Source organism: Terrapene carolina, unplaced genomic scaffold, assembly GCF_002925995.2.
Source record: "Terrapene carolina triunguis isolate 2854851 unplaced genomic scaffold, T_m_triunguis-2.0 Scaffold30, whole genome shotgun sequence".
NCBI lineage: Eukaryota > Metazoa > Chordata > Testudines > Emydidae > Terrapene > Terrapene triunguis.
In genome coordinates, this window is record NW_020664381.1 from 7837808 (window position 1) to 7859440 (window position 21633).

Consider the following 21633-nt stretch of genomic DNA (forward strand, 5'->3'; position numbering starts at 1 on the left):
AGAGCTTGGTTGTACCCCCATGTACATCACTTCTGAGTTTGGCACACATTATCTTGAAACCAATATTCCATCCACAGATAAACCGAAACCGCTACCCCACAAAAGATACCATTATGCTTCAGTGCAACCACTGCTGCACAAACCACACTTCATATCTATACTGCCTAAAAGATATGAAAGTTCAGCATCTACCAGGCAGAGTTCATTTGTTAGCGAGCAAAGAGATAGACTGAGGGCATCACCGAAGCCTGAAGCACTCATTGACATCACTGAGAGTTCATTCACTCAGCCCCTCTCTCGGGATAAGGAATGCACAGTTCTTTCCAGGTGACCATGTTCCTAACCCTGATAAATTAACAGCTGGCCCGGCCCTGACAGTTTTGTTCTGTTTCCCAGGGGACTTCATAGGGCATTTAGGCCCCAACGACATGGGCTTTTCAAATAAGTTGCAGGTGTTTCGGGCTGCTGATGGGGAACACGTTAAACACTGTCTCAGGGGCGGGCTGTGCATTACAGATGGCACTGGCGGGGGGTTAATTTCTTGTTTGTTGCGGTGTCACCAGGGGCGGGCGGGGCTCGAACAGTCACCACCAAAGGTCCTGCCCAATTAACTGCCAGCCCTGTGCACGCGGCCGCTCCCCGATGATGGCCCCTCCCACTGTGTCCGGACAGCTTTCAACGCCCCCCCGCCCCCTCACACTGGGGTCTCCCGCCCACAGCCCCTGAATTCTCTCACGCAGGCCGCGGGTCACAACAAACCCAGACTCTGTCACGTGTCAGGCGGACGCAGGAGCGGTCCGGGTCACGCGTTGGCAGGGAGGCCAGAGGCCTCTGTCTATGGTCGGGACTACATATCCCACAATCCCAGGCGGTACGCACGTCGGCTCCGTTGGAATGGGAGGGGCGGGACCGCTCCGCCTGAGAGAGCCGCTAGGAGCCGACCCTGAGCGCGGGGTGAAAGGAGCTGCCCCTCCCTCCGCGCTTCCAGACACCGCCCCTCAACGTGCGCGTGCCTTCCCGTTCCTCTACGCATGCGCCAAGCACGGGGGCGGGAGGGGGCGGGACGCGGAGGGGGCCAGGTGAGACGGGGGCGTCGGGCTGCAGCGGCGTTGACAGGCAGGGGCAAGGGGCGCTGCAGGGCCCGGCCCGGCCCCCATGGGGGGGAGGGGTGTGACACTGGCGGGCTGTGCCGAGACCTTGGCTGGGGGGAGGGACTGGGTGTCGGTGTCACTCCCCCTCTGCCCCCGCCCCGCCCGCCCCGGCCACTGAGCGGGGTAAGGCCGGTTAATGGCAGCGCCACCCACAGGCGGCCCCTTGGTTGCAGCTCCGGAAGTGGCCCATCACCCTGGCCTCTGAGCCCCAGTGTGGCCGCGCGTCAGAGCTCATGCGGAGCTGTTAATCTGTCATTGTGATGTAGTGGGAAACGGCTGTCCCAGGGTGAGCCAGCGTCACTGATCTCGAGGGTTCCCCCCACATCACTGCACAGCTGGCACTTACTGCTGCGAAGGCATTGTTTGGTCTGTGGGGAAAAGTAGCTCTAGAGCTGGAAAATCAAGTTTTACCATAAACGGTGAGTCTAGAGTAACCCTTCTACTGCTGTGAGCAAAGTGAGGCCAGGTCTACACTACAGTTCTATATTGGTGGAAATGTTCATTTAATGAATGCTTATTAAACAGCAATAATATTTTTCTCACAGATGCCTCTGTCAGAGAAGAAAGGCCTCCTCTGTTGTAAATTGCAGGATTAAGGCCAAAATCACCATAACGGTGAGGATGCCATTTTAGTTAAATACTTTTGTAGCGCATGATAGTACAAAATACCATTTTGCATAGGTCTTACATAACTATCCTGCATAAAGCACCACACACCGATGTATTCAATATTATACATAATCGTAGCAGCTTTTATTTAAAATTATCAACAATCGAGTATTACTTTTAGATTTACAAAAACAACAAGGAGTCCGGTGGCACCTTAAAGACTAACAGATTTATTTGGGCATAAGCTTTCGTGGGTAAAAACCCCACTTCTTCAGATGCATGGAGTGAAAGTTACAGATGCAGGCATTATATAGTGACACATGAAGAGAAGGGAGTACCTCACAAGTGGAGAACCAGTGTTGGCAGGGCCAATTCAATCAGGGTGGATGTAGTCCGCTCCCAATAATATATGAGGAGGTGTCAATTCCAGAAGAAGCAAAGCTGCTTTTGTAATGAGCCAGCCAGTCCCTATTCAGGCCCAAATTAATGGTGTTAAATTTGCAAATGAATTTTAGTTTTGCTGTTTCTCTTTGAAGTCTGTTTCTGAAGTTTTTTTATTCAAGAATAGTTACTTTTAAATCTGTTATAGAATGTCCAGGGGGTTCGCCTACTGGTTTTAGTATGTTACCATTCCTGATGTCCGATTTGCGTCCATTTATTCTTTTAGGTAGGGACTGTCCGGTTTGGCCAATGTACATGACAGAGGGGCATCGCTGGCACATGATGGCATATATCACATTAGTAGACGTGCAGGTGAATGAGCCCTTGATGGTGTGGCTGATGTAGTTGGGTCCTCTAATGGTGTCTCTAGAGTAGATATGGGGACAGAGTAGGCAACGAGGTTTGCTACAGGGATTGGTTCTTGGGTTGTTGTTTCTGTGGTGTGGTGTATAGTTGCTGGTGAGTATTTGCTTCAGGTTGGGGGGTTGTCTGTAAGCGAGTTCTGGCCTGTCTCCCAAGGTCTATGAGAGTGAGGGATTGTTTTCCAGGATAGGTTGTAGATCGTTGACAATGTGCTGGAGAGGTTTTAGCTGGGGGCTGTATGTGATGGCCAGTGGTGTTCTGTTATTTTCCTTGTTGGGCTTGTCCTGTAGTAGATGATTTCTGGGTACCCGTCTCGCTCTGTCAATCTGTTTCCTCACTTCCCCAGGTGGGTATTGTAGTTTTAAGAATGCTTGATAAAGGTCTTGTAGGTGTTTGTCTCTGTCTGAGGGATTGGAGCAAATTCGGTTGTATCTTAGGGCTTGGCTCTAGACAATGGATCGTGTGATGTGTCCTGGATGGAAGCTGGAGGCATGTAGGTAAGTAGGTAGATTTAAACAAAAGTAACAAGAGTAGTGGATTGTACTAGTACTTTTAAGTGATACAGTACTTAGAATCAGAATTTTTTTTTCAATCAGATTATAAATATAAAGCAGGTCTAATTCTGAGCCTAATCTTAATTTGACAGCAACTCAAAGTGGCTAATAGGCATAAAAACTTTCAACACACTATTTTGAGTAAGCATGACTATATGAAAAACAGTTACACAGAGTTGTAGGGGATTCATCCTCTGACTAATGTGCTCAGTTCTAAGAGATGGTCTATTGATCTTATTTAACACGTTTGCATTCATTTTTAAGGCAACAAGAGACTATAATGATCATCTAGTCCAGTGGTTCCCAAACTGGGGTTTGCAAAATGTTACAGGGTTTTTTTGGGGGGGAAATTCCACAATGGCGGACAAAGCTGTCCCTAGGGACCCCGGGCAGCACGGGGCCAGCAGCCCAGAGCCCCTGGACTTCCCAGAGCTAAGCAGATCAAAGCAAGCATATCTATCACAGGAAGGAGATTTAAACTTCAAGACTCTATAAGAAATGGAAAGGGAGGTGGATATTTTTTGCTGTTTTTAAAATTAAATAGGCAGCTAGTATTGTTTTAAAAATTATTAAGAACAAGTTTAAGCTTTATTGTAACATGGGTTGTTTGCCTGGACTGCTCAAGACCTGAATGCTTGTGTAGGAGAAACTCTTTGAGTTGGCATCTTAAATACCTTCATGCTGTTTCACATCTGATACTCCTTGATGAAACATAGGAGCCTTGTCTTATAACAGGCTTATTCAAAGTGATACAAGCTACGAAAGTGAGATCTTGGAAGAGTGTTGCCATTTTCATAATATAATAAAAATACTGTAATGATAAATAATAATAAATAGGGTGCATGTCATAAAAACAAATTTTATATGTCCAAGATCACTGCTTTTATAATTTATACTCAGGTAAAGGAGAAAATCCCTGGAAATATTCATTTTTAGGAGGGGGTTCGCGAGGCTTGACATTTTAGTGAAAGGAGTTTGCAGGTTGTTAAAGTTTGAGAACCAATGATCTAGTCCAACCTCCTGCATAACCAAAGCCATAAGAATTCACAGTGGTAGTGTTTATAATAAGAAAGTAAAACAAGGCAAGGTGATTAGAAAATAAAAGAAACCCCTGCTCATCTTAAGTTTAAAAACCCGTGCTTTGATTCTGTATGTGTGGAGTTGTACCTTTACAAGGCATTCAGGACAGATTGAATGCTTCTAATCTTGCCTCTTTTCAGAAGGTTCTTCCAAATAGATAGCCTGCTAGCTGTAGAAAATTTAAGTAACAGTAATTGATTCAACCTGTCCAGTTTTATATCTTGAAATGCAAGCTGACACAAAGACTTGTGGTGGTGGTGGCCATGAAAGTAAAGATGATCTTAGTGTACTGTACAAGGAATTAGGCTGATGATTCTCATGAACAATAATGGGTTGTTTCAGTGGTGTATAGTTTTTGCTTGCTTCCAATCTTTCTATAGTTGATTTTTGTGTGAAAAATTATCTTTTACGTAAGTGTTGAAAAAGAATTGCTTTGGGATCCCAGCGCTTTGAGCAGCCAGTCTTCTCAGCAGAATCAAAGTTAAGGTATTATTGCTCTTTTCTAGTCTTACTAAAAAGTTAATGTTCTAGATTTATTTTATCTTACTAACAGGAGTAAAAGAGGTTGGCATCTAGGATATTTGAGTCCTGCTGGGGTACAGCAATTTGCCATCTAAATAACTGAATAATATGAATATGGCTTTAACTTATGCTGCAAAATGCACCAGGGTCTGGTCCAATAAACTTTTAAGTATACATTGGAACATAAGAACGGCCGTACTGGGTCAGACCAAAGGTCCATCTAGCCCAATATCCTGTCTACCGACAGTGGCCAATGCCAGGTGCTTCAGAGGGAGTGAACCTAACAGGTAATGATCAAGTGATCTCTCTCCTGCCATCCATCTCCACCCTCTGACAAACAGAGGCTAGGGACACCATTTCTTACCCATCCTGGCTAATAGCCATTAACCTCCATGAATTTATCCAGTTCTCTTTTAAACGCTGTTATAGTCCTAGCCTTCACAACCTCCTCAGGTAAGGAGTTCCACAAGTTGACTGTGCGCTGTGTGAAGAAGAACTTCCTTTTATTTGTTTTAAACCTGCTGCCCATTAATTTCATTTGGTGGCCCCTAGTTCTTGTATTATGGGAATAAGTAAATAACTTTTCCTTATCTACTTTCTCCACATCACTCATGATTTTATATACCTCTATCATATCCCCCCTTGGTCTCCTCTTTTCCAAGCTGAAAAGTCCTAGCCTCTTTAATCTCTCCTCGTATGGGACCCGTTCCAAACCCCTAATCATTTTAGTTGCCCTTCTCTGAACTTTTTCTAGTGCCAGTATATCTTTTTTGAGATGAGGAGACCACATCTGTATGCAGTATTCAAGATGTGGGCGTACCATCGATTTATATAAGAGCAATAATATATTCTCCGTCTTATTCTCTATCCCCTTTTTAATGATTCCTAACATCCTGTTTGCTTTTTTCACTGCCTCTGCACACTGCGTGGACATCTTCAGAGAACTATCCACGATGACTCCAAGATCTTTTTCCTGATTCGTTGTAGCTAAATTAGCCCCCATCATATTGTATGTATAGTTGGGGTTATTTTTTCCAATGTGCATTACTTTACATTTATCCACATTAAATTTCATTTGCCATTTTGTTGCCCAATCACTTACTTTTGTGAGATCTTTTTGAAGTTCTTCACAGTCTGCTTTGGTCTTAACTATCTTGAGCAGTTTAGTATCATCTGCAAACTTTGCCACCTCACTTTTTACCACTTTCTCCAGATCATTTATGAATACGTTGAATAGGATTGGTCCTAGGACTGACCCTTGGGGGACACCACTAGTTACCCCTCTCCATTCTGAGAATTTACCATTTATTCCTACTCTTTGTTCCTTGTCTTTTAACCAGTTCTCAATTCATGAAAGGACCTTCCCTTTTATCCCATGACAACTTAATTTACATAAGAGCTTTCGGTGAGGGACCTTGTCAAAGGCTTTCTGGAAATCTAAGTATACTATGTCCACTGGATCCCCCTTGTCCACATGTTTGTTGACCCCTTCAAAGAACTCTAATAGATTAGTAAGACACGATTTCGCTTTACAGAAACCATGTTGACTTTTGCCCAACAATTTATGTTCTTCTATGTGTCTGACAATTTTATTCTTTACTATTGTTTCAACTAATTTGCCCAGTACTGATGTTAGACTTACTGGTCTGTAATTGCCGGGATCGCCTCTAGAGCCCTTTTAAATATTGGTGTTACATTAGCTATCTTCCAGTCATTGGGTACAGAAGTTGATTTAAAGGACAGGTTACAAACCATAGTTAATAGTTCCGCAACTTCACATTTGAGTTCTTTCAGAACTCTTGGGTGAATGCCATCTGGTCCTGGTGACTTGCTAATGTTAAGTGTATCAATTAATTCCAAAACCTCCTCTAGTGACACTTCATCTGTGACGGTTCCTCAGGACTTGGCTACACTTGCAGATGTACAGCACTGTGAGTTAAACCTGACTTCGTACAACTGAGTAGGGAAAGCGCTGCAGTCTGTCCACACTAACAGCTGCCCAGCGCACTGTCGTGGCCACATTTGCAGCGCCATTGGGAGCGGTGCATTATGGGCAGCTATCCCACAGAGCACCTCTTCCCATTCTGGTGCCATGGGTTGTGGGAAGGGGGCGTGGGTGCGGGGCATTCTGGGTCCTGTCCCAACGCCCCATGATGTATCGCTGCTGAGGGTGACCTGGGAAGCAAGGGAGGGTCTTCTACTGCAATGCGGCTTCCACCCTGGCCCATATGCAGCTTGCCTGTGTGCAGCAATGGTCCCTCCGCCCCTCGCGGCACAGTGGCGCGGACACGTTAGCCTGGCTGGGACAAGGACCACGGTGGCTCTCCTGATAAACCTGCGCAAGCGCATTGCACACGTTCTGGATGAGACATTCGAGGAGATTACCGCGGCCGATTACTGCGATGTGATAAACCACATCAATGCACTATTCCGCATCTAGGCATGCATGCCTAACCCTCCTCTCCCAAAGAGCCCGCACCGAAAAAATTCCTTCCCGGAAAAAAAAACGCTTACCGGGAACCTGCTCTTCTGTTTGTCCTCCACCAAGTACCGGCCACTGCGACTGGCTACCTTCCTTCTGGCTCGAGAAGAGCTCCTGGCTGCATGGCTCCAGGGATTCTGGGGTGTCTCCATCCGGCCCACCACCTTCACTCCCGTTTTCCTCCTCCTCCCCGCCCCCCCCACCAGCTCTGAAGTGTCCATGGTGGTGCTCGGAGTGGAGGTGGGGTTAACCCCAAGTATCGCATCCAGCTCTTTGTAGAATCGGCAGGTCGCGGGGGGAGCACCCGAGCGGCCGTTTGCGTTGCGGGCTTTGCGGTAGGCACTCCACAGCTCCTTCACTTTAATCCTGCACTGCAGGGCATCCCGGTCATGGCCCCTTTCCATCATGTCCTTTGATACCTTCCCGAAGGTATCGTAATTCCTACGGCTGAAGCGCAGCTGGGACTGTACAGCTTCCTCCCCCCAAACACTGATGAGGTCCAGCAACTCGCCATTGCTCCATGGTGGGGCTCGCTTGGCGCGTGCAGGCATGGTCACCTGGAAAGATTCGCTGATAGCACTCCACACCACGCTGGGCTGAGCAAACAGAAAGGGAATTTTTAAAATTCCCGGGGAATGTATAGGGTGGGTCACATGGTTGGTTTCCAGAGGCCAGGGCAGTAGAGTTTGAACTGATGACCAGAGTGGCGAGAACAGGCATTGTGGGTTACTGCAAAATACTTCTGGAGGCCAGTCACAGCGCATTGGGTGGCCACACTGGTGCCGCAGCGCTGCAGTGGCAGCACAATACACACTATTCCTCTCGGGGATGTGGAGTACATGCAGCGCTGCAACCACGGAGATACAGCGCTGCAAATGCCTTGCCAGTGTGGACGGGGAGTGAGTTACAGCGCTGGGGGCGGCTTTACAGCGCTGCAACTCGCAAGTGTAGCCAAGGCCTCAGATTGTCACCTATAAAAGCTGACTCAGGTTTGGGAATCTCCCTAACATCCTCAGCCATGAAGACTGAAACAAAGAATCCATTTAGTTACTTGCAATGAGTTTATCGTCTTTAAGCGCTCCTTTTGTTTCTCGATCATCCAGGGACTCCACTGGTTGTTTAGCAGGCTTCCTGCTTCTGATGTACTTAAAAAACATTTTGTTATTACCTTTTGAGTTTTTGGCTAGCCTTTCTTCATTCTCCTCTTTGGCTTTTCTTATTACATTTTTACACTTAATTTGGCAGTGTTTATGCTCCTTTCTATTTACCTCACTAGGATTTGACTTCCACTTTTTAAAAGATGCCTTTTTTATCTCTCACTGCTTCTTTTACATGGTTGTTAAGCCATGGTGGCTCTTTTTTAGTTCTTTTACCGTGTTTCTTAATTTGGGGTATACATTTAAGTTGGGCCTCTATTATGGTGTCTTTAAAAAGCGTCCATGCAGCTTGCAGGGATTTCACTTTAGTCACTGTACCTTTTAATTTCTGTTTAACTAATCCCCTCATTTTTGCATAGATCCCCTTTTTGAAATTGAATGCCACAGTGTTGGGCTGTTGAGATGTTCTTCCCAACACAGGGATGTTAAATGTTGTTATATTATGGTCACTATTTCCAAGCGGTCCTGTTATAGTTACCTCTTTGACCAGCTCCTGCGCTCCACTCAGGACTAAATCGAGAGTTGCCTCTCCCCTTGTGGGTTCCCATACCAGCTGCTCCAAGAAGCAGTCATTTAAAGTATCGAGATGAGTGGAGACTGTTCATTGATTCATCGAAGACGAGTCTTAAAGCTGTTTTACTGCATAATGGCAATGTTTTGCCATCAATTCCAGTTGGTCATGCAGTCCATATGAAGGAAACCTATGACAACATGAAACAACTTTTGAGGTGCATAAACTATGACCAACATCAGTGGCAGCTTTGTGGCGATTTGAAGGTTGTTGCTCTCTTGCTTGGTCTGCAGACTGGATACACAAAGTACTGCTGTTTTCTCTGCGAATGGGATAGTCGTGCAAGAGATTCCCACTACATCAAGAAAGATTGGCCACTCCGACAGTCATTGGAGCCTGGGAGGAAAAGTGTTCAGCATCCACCACGTGTTGAATCAAGGAAGATTTTGTTACCACCCTTACACATCAAGCTGGGTCTGATGAAGAACTTTGGTCTCTGAGGGCCAGGAGCTCCTTGCACCGAATGCACACATACACCACCCGCCCACAGGGCAGGTAATCATACATGCTGCACTCAGCGCAATAAACTGGATAGCCCTCACTCTGCTGCTGGGCTTCTGCCTGCATTGTCTCCTGCAGCCACCTAGTTAATGAAAGGGTTTTGTTTAAATCAAGAAGTTTTGAATGTAGTTTAGTTTACAGGTTTTAAAGAACAGCACCTTGCCCCCTTCCCATTACCCTTCCAAACTCCCTTGCAAAACTCCCTGTTAGCAGCCCCTGTTCGCAAAAATAGATCCTGGGGCATTCATAAGTGTGGATATAGAGTCCAGCTGGTGGATACTTTATATTTAGAGCCTGACTAAAATGCAACTGTATTGGCAGGGCTCTGTTATTACACAATTATGTCTTCAACATAGTTATAAAGCACAGCTCTCTGCAATGTAGAGAGGACCTAACTGTGTTTTAAGAAACATGCTAAAACTTTGTACCTGTGTAAAGCCTAGGATAGTTACCCTGCAAAAGAGAACTGCTTTTTTGTGATACTGGGAGAGCTGTGTTGCAAATGAATTTTCATTTGTAGTATAGACAGGATTCTTCTGTGTGTAAACAGTGCTAATCTGCTGTTACAATATATATATTGGTAAGTGTATGACTGAGAGTTGGCCTCTAAAATAAATATCTTTGTACATAAAAATTAATCTGAATTTTGATAATCTTTGGAAGTAAACGAAAACTAGTTGATGTCCGAAGATTTTAAGAAATAATATTGGCTTTTAAAATTCAACACGTTAGTTTCATTTTATGTTCACTGTTTTTTTTTTTTTTTTTTTTTTTTTTTTTTCATCAGATTTATTTTTTTTTAATTTTACTTTTTTTTTTTTTTTTTTCAGGTCATTGTTTAGGATGTAGCAGCATCTGAAGAAATATGAAGTGGCTTTGTGTCATATTGACAAAAAAAATTGGATGTCATCTCTGGGAACTTTCAACAATGATTCCCAAAAAAGTAAAAACATTTCCTTATCCCTATATCATTGAGCATAGAATGTTGTCAGGTTACAAGTCTAAAAATAACATCAAAGACTCTTACAGACTTCTTAAACTTCAGGAGGGGTGTTCCCTAGATGATGTAAAAAATTCATTTACAAATCTTGCCAAACAGTATCATCCAGACAGTGGTTCCATCACAGCTGATTCCACAACATTTGTGCAGATAGAAGAAGCATACCGAACTGTGCTTTCTGATGTGGCCAAGAAAATGAAATCAAGTGAAAGTGAAAATGAAGAAGAAACCAAATTCAAATCCAAAGCGCCACAGCACAGGCAGTATTTAAGTTTTGAAGGTGTCGGTTTTGGGACTCCAAGTCAAAGAGAGAGACAGTACAAGCAGTTTAGAGTAGACCGTGCAGCTGAGCAGGTGATGGAATATCGAAAGCAGAAACTCGAGAGCCAGTATGCTATGAACGCTATGATAGCCAAAGATATAAGGCAGAGTAAGAAGGTAAAAATAACCCAAGCAATTGACCGTTTGGTTGAGGACCTCATCCAGGAATCAATGGCTAAAGGAGACTTTGATAACCTCAGTGGTAAAGGAAAACCATTGCAGAAATTTTCATACTGTCCACATATTGATCCTATGACTCACAACCTGAACAGAATTTTAATAGATAATGGGTACCAACCAGAATGGATTCTGATGCAGAAAGAAATACGAGAAACTATTGAGGAACTAAGAAAGAACATAGTAGCATCTAGGAATAAACTTGGAGAGCCAATGACACCATGCAGACAGAAACAATGGAGTCAGATTTGTGAACAATTAATAGAAGATATCAAGAAACTAAACAAAAGAATTAATGACTTTAATTTAATTGTTCCCATTCTGAACAGACAAATGGTTCATTTTAATGCAGACAAAGAAATTGCACGAGCACAGGCGGCTTATGAGATCCTGATGGAAAAAACAAAGAGCATTGATGTGGATACAAAGGAAAACGAACAGGAAAAAGTTAAAATATTTAGGCTTAAATCCAGCTTTTTGAAGTGGATAAATCTTATGCTGAAATAAAATAAAACGGATATACCAGTTAAATATTCATGTTAATACATTTTGTAGTTTGAAAGAGAATTTTTCAGGTTTACTGAAAATATAAAACCTACCTGTTTTAATGTTATAATGTTTAGAAGGAATCTAGCTGCTTGACCTGGCTCTCCAAGTGGTCAATATGAAAGCTGCTTAAGAATAAATAATTTTTCTCAGCCAGTTTTGCTTTTGTCAGGCTTATTCTTCTGCATATATCGAGTCAATGTTTTATTTGGGTAAATCAGAAATAATTAAACCTTGTAAAAGTTCCATTATCTTTGCTTTACAAATTAGGAAACTGAGGTACAAAGAAATGACAGCAAGTTAGTGACAGAACCAAGAATAGAATCTATATTTCCTAACTTCCTATCCTGTGCTCTATTAATTGAACCATTCTACCCTCTTAGTTTGAATGCTCACAGCAAGGATCAGTGGGCAGGTTTAAAAAAAAGAGCCCTTCTAAGTAATAAATTTTTCTTATTTAAAAAAATATTGATGTCAGAGACTGTTTTCTGGTATAAGGAATTGTGGCTAATATTAGGCCTGGTCTACACTGGGAGTTTATGTCGAATTTAGCACCGTTACATCGAATTAACTCTGCACCCGTCCACACCACAAAGCTATTTAGTTCGACATAGAGGTCTCTTAAATTCGACTTCTGTACTCCTCCCCAACGAGGGGAGTAGCACTAAATTCGACATGGCCATGTCGAATTAGGCTAGGTGTGGATGGAAATCCACGGTAATAGCTCCGGGAGCTATCCCACAGTGCACCACTCTGTTGACGCTCTGGACAGCAGTCCGAGCTCGGATGCTCTGACCAGCCACACAGGAAAAGCCCCGGGAAAATTTGAATTCCTTTTCCTGTCTGGGCGGTTTGAATCTCATTTCCTGTTTGGACATTGTGGCGAGCTCAGCAGCACTGGCAACGATGCAGAGCTCTCCAGCAGAGATGGCCATGCTATCTCAGAATAGAAAGAGGGCCCCAGCATGGACTGATCGGGAAGTCTTGGATCTGATCGCTGTGTGGGGCGATGAGTCCGTGCTTTCCGAGCTGCGATCGAAAAGACGGAATGCAAAGATCTACGAGAAGATCTCTAAAGCCATGGCAGAGAGAGGATACAGCCGGGATGCAACGCAGTGCCGCGTGAAAATCAAGGAGCTGAGACAAGGCTACCAGAAGACCAAAGAAGCAAATGGACGCTCCAGATCCCAGCCCTAGACATCCCGTTTCTACGAGGCACTGCATTCCATCCTAGGTGCGGCCGCCACCACTACCCCACCACTGACCGTGGACTTTGAGGATGGGATATTGTCGACGGCCGCTTCCTCGGACATGTTAGCGGACGGGGAAGATGAGGAAGGAGATGAGGAGGACGAGGCAGTCGACAGCGCTTACAACGCTGATTTCCCCGACAGCCAGGATCTCTTCATCACCCTTATAGAGATCCCCTACCAACCGTCCCCAGGCGTTAACCCGGACACAGAATCAGGGGAAGGATCAGTCAGTAAGTGTTTTAAACATGTAAACATTTATTTTTAACAGAACAGGAATATTAACAATATTAACAATGGGTTTTGCATGATTACTTTGCCCTAGGCGCTTAACGTCTCAGTCCTTGGCAGTGCAACTACTGAAAAAAAAATCTAACAATGTCCGGTTTAGCATGATTGTTCTGCCCTAGCCGCTCTACTGTTTAGTCCCTGCCAGTGCAGCTACAGTAAAATCCGGTCTATATGTCCGGGGATAGAGCTGAAATCCTCCAGGGACATCTCTATGAAGCTCTCCTGGAGGTAATTGGAAAGCCTTTGCATGAGGTTCCTGGGGAGAGCGGCCTTATTGGGTCCTCCGTAGTACGAAACGTTTCCGTGCCAGAAGACAAGCAAGTACTCGGGGATCATTGCCTTGCAGAGCATGGCGGCATACGGCCCTGGTCTTTGCAGGCTTTCCCGAAGCATCCATTCTTTCTCCGTCTCTGAAATCCTCATCAGAGTGATGTCGCTCGTGGTGACCTGCTTTGAATTAGGTAGGGGAATGTTAGTATTGGGACTGCTTGCCTGTTCCTTTACAGAACTGTAACCGGCGGTTTACAGCCATGCGGTGGAGGCGGGAGAGGGGCAGCATACAGGGATCTTTCCCTGGGACAGCCACGAGGGGGTGGGACGGGCAGAGTTCATGCTTGCCGGATTGCTGGCACCAGGGACTGGCATTGCTTTGAACATGAAAGGAGGCCAGTGCTATTATTAAAGTTTTAAGCAGCCACAAGTCTATGGCTTACCATGTCGGCCTGCTACACAAATTCCGGTGTCCTGCCCCGCTTCTCTGATCTGCACTGCAAGACCCCAGGCACTGAATGCGAAGGCCGAAAATTCGACCTTGTCCTGAGTGCGCATGTGATAGGTGCTGTGCATGGTCTTGTTCACAGAGAAAGACTATGTTCTTTGTTCACAACTAAATTTATCTTTCTGAGGAATTCACTCCCTTTTTCCCATCCCACAGCTGCGACTGTCTCCTGACCTAGCCTGGCATCACACTCCCAGAGGCTAGCGCAGATTAGGCGTAGGAAGAAGAGGACACGGGAGGACATGTTCTCGGAACTTATGGGCTGCTCCCGATCCCAGGCAGCCCAGCAGACCCAGTGGAGGGAGAACTTGTCCCAAATGCACCGATCACACATGGAACGGGAGGAGAGGTGGCGGCAGGAAGACCAGCAGGCGACTCAAACGCTGCTTGGACTAATGAGGGAGCAAACGGACACGCTCCGGCGCCTTGTGGATGTTCTGCAGGACCGGAGGCAGGAAGACAGAGCCCCGCTCCAGTCTATCTGTAACCGCCCTCCCCCGCCACCAAGTCCCATACCCCCCTCACCCAAAGTCCCAAGAAGGAGGGGCGGCAGAATCTGTGAAAACTCTCACTCCACCTCTGCAGACTGCTCAAGTACCAGAAGGCTCTCATTCCCCAAAATTTGATAAGTCCTTTCCTTCCCGCCTCACCCAAGCCCCCGTCCAAGTTTCATCCCCCAGTTTCATGTGTAGTTGCTAATAAAAAATACATTTCTGTTAATTACTGTTTCCATCATGTCTGAAGGGGGGCAAGGGGGTTGGTAATTGGACAGGACAGTCACCTTTACCAGGGTACAGAGGCGGGGGCAGGTTCAGCAGCAGGGCACACACATTGCAGTCACTAGTTACCCTGGTCAGTCTGGGAGGTGGTTTTCATGTTCTGTGGGGGGGGGGGGCGCTATGTGACTTTGTGGCGGGGGAGGGCGGTTAGTGATCTTATGCAGCGGGGTGGCAGGCTCCGTTGAAACAACCAGTCCACCAGTGCGGAGCCTGTCATTCCTGGAGTTTAGAAGCGTCCTTTGCATCACTACACTACACCCGCTCCCCACCACAGTCTGCGTCCCAGGTTCAACACTTTACCGAGAAAACAGTAATAAAGAAAACGGTGTTCATTAACAAAATTCAAGTGATTTTATTTTTATACGTGTGTTGGAAGGGGGGGAAACGGAGTGAACGGGGTATGTAACTGGAGAGGATAGTGAACATTTACTGGGTAAAGAAACGGGGGCAGGTTCAGCTTCTCTGTAAACAAACTTAATAGTCACAGGTTACCCTGCTCACTCAGGAACCTAGCTTTCAAAGCCTCCCGGATGCACAGTGCGTCCCGCTGGGCTCTTCTAATCGCCCGGCTGTCTGGCTGGGCATAATCAGCAGCCAGGCTATTTGCCTCAACCTCCCACCCCGCCATAAAGGTCTCCCCCTTGCTCTCACAGAGATTGTGGAGCACACAGCAAGCTGCAATAACAATGGAGATATTGGTTTCGTTGAGATCAGAGCGAGTCAGTAAGGTTCTCCATCTCCCCTTGAGACGTCCAAAAGCACACTCCACCACCATTCTGCACTTGCTCAGCCGGTAGTTGAAGAGTTCTTTTTCAGTGTCCAGGGCGCCAGTTTAGGGCTTCATGAGCCAGGGCATTAGCGGGTAGGCTGGGTCCCCGAGGATGACCATAGGCATCTCCACATCCCCAAGAGTTATTTTGTGGTCCGGGAAGTAAATACCTTCCTGCAGCCGTCTAAACAGTCCAGAGTTCCTGAAAACACGAGCTTCATGAACCTTGCCCGGCCATCCGACGTTGATGTTTGTAAAACGTCCCCTATGGTCCACCAGTGCTTGCAGCACCATTGAAAAGTAGCCCTTTCGGTTAATGTACTGGCTGGCCTGGTGGTCCGGTCCCAGGATAGGGATGTGAGTTCCATCTATAGCCCCACCGCAGTTTGGGAATCCCATCGCGGCGAAGCCATCTATGATGACCTGCGCGTTTCCCAGGGTCACTACCTTTGAGAGCAGTAGCTCAACGATTGCGTTGGCTACTTGCATGACAACAACCCCCACGGTAGATTTGCCCACGCCAAAGTGGTTCGCGACTGACCGGTAGCTGTCCGGCGTTGCAAGCTTCCAGAGGGCTATGGCCACTCGCTTCTGGACACTCAGGGCTGCTCGCATCCGGGTGTCATTGCGCTTCAGGGCAGGGGACAGCAACTCACAAAGTTCCATGAAAGTCCCCTTCTGCATGCGAAAGTTTCGCAGCCACTGTGATTCATCCCAGACCTGCAGCACTATGCGGTCCCACCAGTCCGTGCTTGTTTCCCGGGCCCAGAATCGCCGTTCCACAACATCAACATGACCCATTGCCACCATGATGTCCTCGGTGCGGGGTCCCGTGCTTTGTGACAGGTTTGTGCCACTCTCAGACTTCAGGTCCTCACCGCGCTGCCATAGCCTCCTCGCCCGATTTCTCAGCATCTGCCTCTGGGAAAGGTGGATGATAAGGTGCGAGGTGTTGACAACGGCCATAACTGCAGCGTTGGTCGCAGCGGGCTCCATGCTCGCAGTGCTGTGGCGTCCGCACTGTCACTGACCAGAAAAGTGCGTGAACTGATTTCCCGCCGGCGCTTTCAGGGAGGGAGGGCGGGAGTGACCGTTGGATGACGACAGTTACCCAAAAGCACCCTGGACACATTTTTTTACCCAGAAGGCATTGGCGGCTCGACCCAGAATTCCAATGGGCAGCGGGGACTGCGGGAACTGTGGGATAGCTGCCCACAGTGCACCGCTTCCAATGTCGACGCTTGCCCCGTTAGTGTGGACTCACAAAGTCGAATTACTGTGCTTAGTGTAGACACACACGTTCGACTTTGTAATATCGATTCCACATATTCGATTTAAGTAAAATCGAACTACTCTCGTAGTGTAGACATACCCTTAGAGTCCCTGCTCGCATGAGCTAGTACTGTACATATTTCTTTAGATAAGTAGACTGAACATTTTCCTGAGAATGCTGGGAGCATAGTTACTAGTTCCATTTTCTAAATGCTCCTTATATATTAAAAGGACACTGAGAAAGCTGACAGACCACAACAACTTTTTGTCCGCCCGATGGTTGCTTCTAGTATCTGACCATTCCAAATGAAAGCTGAAACAGTTTTAAAATCACAGCTCCTTGACAGGTGATCTAGCAACAATCAAACCTGAATTTATTTCATTTGTTTACACATACACTCATTTTGTACTCTGCCTGTGCTGTCCTTGCATTCTCTGTTTCTGTGATATGGCAAAAGACTGAAATTGGCTCTCAGGTTTTTCAGAGACCAGGATTCTTGTCCGTTTCTGTAGTCCATCCCCTCATAAGAAATGAGCAGACAGAGCAAGTAAAAGACTGGTGTGATGTGCACAAACTCGTATGCAATCCCACTGAGCTGAGTTTATTGGTGTTGGGTCATGCAGTTGAGAAGCTTGCACTGCACCGTTTAGTTTTGGTAGGATAAGGAGAATCATTTTTCATCATCCTCTAGACATTAAAAAGAAAAATTCAAGAGGTCACATTTAGGGCCTTTCAATCTTCAGTGACCCCATTGACAGCTGAAATGGGTACATTTTCCTTTTTATGTTATGAATAGCAATACTCAAAGCCATGGAGTGCTGGAATACATTATTTTAGCATCTCAGGGAAGATGTTAGCCTTTCGCAAACTTTGTACTCATTTTAGATGTCACTGTTGTATGAATGCCTGCTTATTTATTGAAGAGTGTAAGTGACCTTTAGTAGTTCTTGCTTATAATGGAAACTTCGGACCAGGCAGACGTCTGCTTAAATTTAGGGCTTAATTACAGCAGATAAAAGCCATTTCACACAATAGTATTGAAAAGATTGTACCTTCTATTTGTCCAGATGACCTATGGAATTTGACTGGCTTTTCTAATTAAACTAATCCAACAGTACAAACAAAATAGTTGCTCATTTCTCAACTGCAAACTGAATGGTTGTGAATAGATTCCTTGTACTTTAAATCAGCTTTACAAAATGGTCATGAAAAATTATCGGGCACAAGATCTGCTTTTCCACACTTTACCTTGATGATGGGTGGAAAAAATTAAATTCTACTTGCCCCTGGCATGTGGGGGATTATATTTTTGAAAGACTGATACAAATGTCAGTTTTCTGCATATTTTAGGCTATGAAATCTTAAGAATATCATGCTATCTAATAAGCATTTCTAAAGCCCCTAGCACCATAATATCTAAGAAGTGTATTTGAATTATACAAACCCAAGAAAGAACTGCCCAGAGAGCAGTAAATTCTCCATCCCATGTGAGGTCTAATAATGGGCCTCTAATCTGAGATTGATGAGAGTTCTCTGTTAGTTCTGACTTGCGGAAAATAATAAAATTAAGATATTACTTCCAGATACAAAGGGTGTCTGACTATGTACATGTACAGGGAGTTATGTGAATAATTAGATAGAAAGTGCCTTGAAAGGCTTGTCTATATGAGATCTTAATATTCAGATAAAAATTAGTTATGTACTTGTTGGAATAGACTATCCTATATCAACCTTAGTGTCAGTATTTTGCTCGGTCCTACCCAAACCTGCATTTCAATTTCTTTTAATTACTAGACCATTACCATGCATCTAAATCCTGCTCCAGTAGCTGTAGAGCTTGGGCTCCAAAGTTCAAACATCCCTGCGGCAGATACTGTTGCACAAAAGGTATTATTGGGTCTTGAGGGCTGCTATTCACCTTTATTTGAATAACCAACAGAGAAGGTTTTGAGGAGAAGCAACAGGGGGCACTACAGGGAAGAGCAGAGGACAAGCAAGGGGCAAGAGAAGTTGCCAAGTATGCATTCTTGCAGGAAGCAGCTGACACAGCTAATAGAACATGGGAAAAAAGTGTTTGCATTTTTGAAACTGCTTCCCCACATGTTTGTGTGTGGCTTTTCCTTCCACTTCCTACATATGGGCAATACATATGGGGAGGCCCCCACCTGCCCACGATTGAGATTAGCAGCACGAACTGGTGTAGAAACTGGCCAGAAACATTGTTTGGGGGTGAGGAAAGTTCAAGAGATGTAAATCACCAGGGGAAGAAGAGCAGCAACAGCGTCAGAGAATAATGTGGAGGAAGGAATCGTAGACTCATAAACTTTAAGGTCAGAAGGGACCACTGTGATAATCTAGTCTGGCCTCCTGCACGTTACAGGCCACAGAACCTCACCCACTCCTGAAATAGACCTCCAACCTTTGGCTAAGTTACTGAAGTCCTCAAATCATGGTTTAAAGACTTCAAGTTACAGAGAATTCACCATTTACGCTAGTTTAAACCTTCAAGTGACCTGTGCCCTATGCTGCAGAGAAAGGTGAAACCCCCCCCCAGAGTCTTGGCCAATCTGACCTGGGGGGAAATTTCTTCCCAACCTTCTGACCAGTTAGACCGTGAACGTGTGGGCAAAACCCGCCAGGGAGAAACTTGGGAAAGAATTTTCTGTAGTAACTCAGAGTTCTTCCCATCTGGTGCCCTTACTAGCACCACCAGATGCTTGGAGGAGAGGATAAGAATGTAGTGGTGTGAATTCAGATAGATGTACTGAGTGGGTAGCAAAAGGTGCAGTGCATGGAAAGGGAGCTCTTAATATATTACTTAGTGCCAAAGATGGTGTGGCACTTTACAAGTAGAAGATAAGGCAAGATTTCTGCTTCAATCCGGTAATAATTATTATATTTTATTTATGCTGATGTAGTGCTCCAATCAGGGTCTGGGTGCTGTACAGACATAAGGCTCGTTTCCTGCTCTGAAAAGCTTGATGTAAGGCTGTTTCTACAATTGAATTGCATGGGCAGATTCCTGTGCCCATAGAGAGAACCCCATGGATTAGTGGAACTTTGGGTGGGAGTCAGGGGTGGGTGAGGGGAGGATCAGGGTCTAACAAGGTCTATAAAAATAGGAGGGAGGGAGGGAGGATGAAGATAACAATGGTAAGAATAGGTAGATTTGTGAATGCCTTGGTGGGTTTGAGACATTTAAATCTCATTGGCAGTACTCACGTACACAAGTGGTTGCAGGATCAGGGCTTATGTCTGTCTTTAGTGTCTTTGCATTTTATGTTTGTTTCCACTTGACATCTCTCTATATGCCTTGGGTTATGTTGCTCCTGTCTTTGTTTCATTCTTAGTTCCCCATCATCCTAGTCTCTGTTCCTTTTGAGTAATCTTTAAAAATTCTTCCTCTTTTTGTTTACTTTCTTCCTCTTTCTAATTTCTGCTTCTGTTTTTTGATGGACCCTGCTGTAGATAAACCAGTCATTTGAATATGAACACTTGTTTTGTGAGACTGCCAGCTAACATCTCCAATATTGAATTTAATCCAAATTTAGTATTTTGCCTCAAGATTTCTAAAATCTGGTTCATATTAAGTCCTTTATAATGGGCAATTGCCCAGCAACTCTTTTTGTTTAGAGAGACAGTGGATCTCTCAATATATATTGGTGCTAATCTATCCTTTTGTCTCTCTCCATTGCTTTGAGAACAAACAGGCCAGAAAGCAAGAAATAGAGAGCTAATTAAATCATGTACAGGAAGCACGAAGGAAGCTAGTTAGTAATTGACAGCTTGAGTCAAATTTTTCACTGCTCTGCTTTTAAGGTTGAAGTTTTGATCCTCTGACCACACTAGGGCCTTGGCTACACTTGCAGATGTACAGCGCTGTGAGTTAAACCTGACTTCGTGCAGCTGAGTAGGGAAAGCGCTGCAGTCTGTCCACACTGACAGCTGCCCAGCGCACTGTCGTGGCCACATTTGCGGCAATTGCAGCGCTATTGGGAACGGTGCATTATGGGCAGCTATCCCACAGAACACCTTTTCCCATTCTGGCGCCGTGGGTTGTGGGAAGGGGGCGTGGGTGCGGGGGATTCTGGGTCCTGTCCCAATGCCCCGTGATGCATCGCTTCGCATTCCAGAAATCCCTTTGTTTCCGTCCACCTTTGGCGCCATCTTTCAACGGTTTCTGTGCAGCGCGATCTGTCTGCGGGAAATGGAGTCCAAACTGCTGAGGTGTATGCTGACGAGTCTCGCCAGCACGTCACGTTTGGCTGTCGAACTATTTCTTAAGATCCAAAGTGAGAGTGAGGGTGAGGAGTCCGACGATGCTATCGAGCCGCGTAACGCATACGACACGAAATTGCTTGTGGCATTCACAGACATGCTCAGCACCGTGGAACGCCACTTTTGGGCTCGGGAAACAAGCACCGAGTGGTGGGATCACATTGCCATGGAAGTCTGGGATGACGAGCAGTGGCTGCAGAACTTTCGGATGAGAAAAGCCACTTTCATGGGACTGTGTGAGGAGCTCGTCCCCACCCTGCGGCGCAAGGACACGAGATTGAGAGCTGCCCTGCCAGTGGAGAAGCGGGTGGCTATTGCAATCTGGAAGCTGGCAACTCCAGACAGCTACCGATCAGTCGCTAATCAGTTCGCAATGGGAAAGTCGACCGATGGAATCGTGTTGATGCAAGTTTGCAAGGCCATTAATTGCATCCTACTCAGAAGAACCGTGACTCTGGGTAACGTGCAGGAAATAGTGGATGGCTTTGCACAAATAGGGTTCCCTAACTGTGGAGGGGCGATAGATGGGACGCACATTCCTATTCTGGCACCACCCCACCTAGGATCTGAGTATGTTAATCGGAAGGGGTATTTCTCTATGGTTCTCCAGGCGCTTGTGGATCACCGTGGGCATTTCATTGACATTAACACAGGCTGGCCCGGAAAGGTGCATGCTGCACGCATCTTTCGGAACACTTGGCTGTTCAGGAAGATGCAGGCCGGGACTTTTTTCCCAGAGC

General features: G+C 45.7%; 1 protein-coding gene across 3 annotated transcripts; it reads left to right on the top strand.

Moving 5' to 3' along the window:
• The first annotated feature begins 1483 nt into the window (after positions 1-1483).
• On the top strand, positions 1484-11727 carry LOC112121885 (dnaJ homolog subfamily C member 28). 3 transcript variants are annotated; one of them, XM_026650909.1, is made up of 3 exons: positions 1484-1570; positions 1697-1766; positions 10262-11727. In XM_026650909.1, exon 3 carries the CDS (start codon positions 10297-10299, stop codon positions 11434-11436), a length of 1140 nt encoding a protein of 379 aa, XP_026506694.1. In that variant the 5' UTR covers positions 1484-1570; positions 1697-1766; positions 10262-10296; the 3' UTR covers positions 11437-11727. The 3 variants fall into 3 exon arrangements, with proteins under 3 accessions (XP_026506694.1, XP_026506688.1, XP_026506697.1); XM_026650912.1 differs by lacking the exons at positions 1484-1570; positions 1697-1766 and adding exons at positions 3036-3061; positions 4614-4684; XM_026650903.1 differs by having other exon boundaries at positions 1519-1766.
• Positions 11728-21633: the final 9906 nt, after the last annotated feature.

Coding starts and splice junctions, on each gene's coding strand:
- LOC112121885 (XM_026650909.1), top strand. CDS start 10,297: ATGAAGTGGCTTTGTGTCATATTGACAAAAAAAATTGGATGTCATCTC.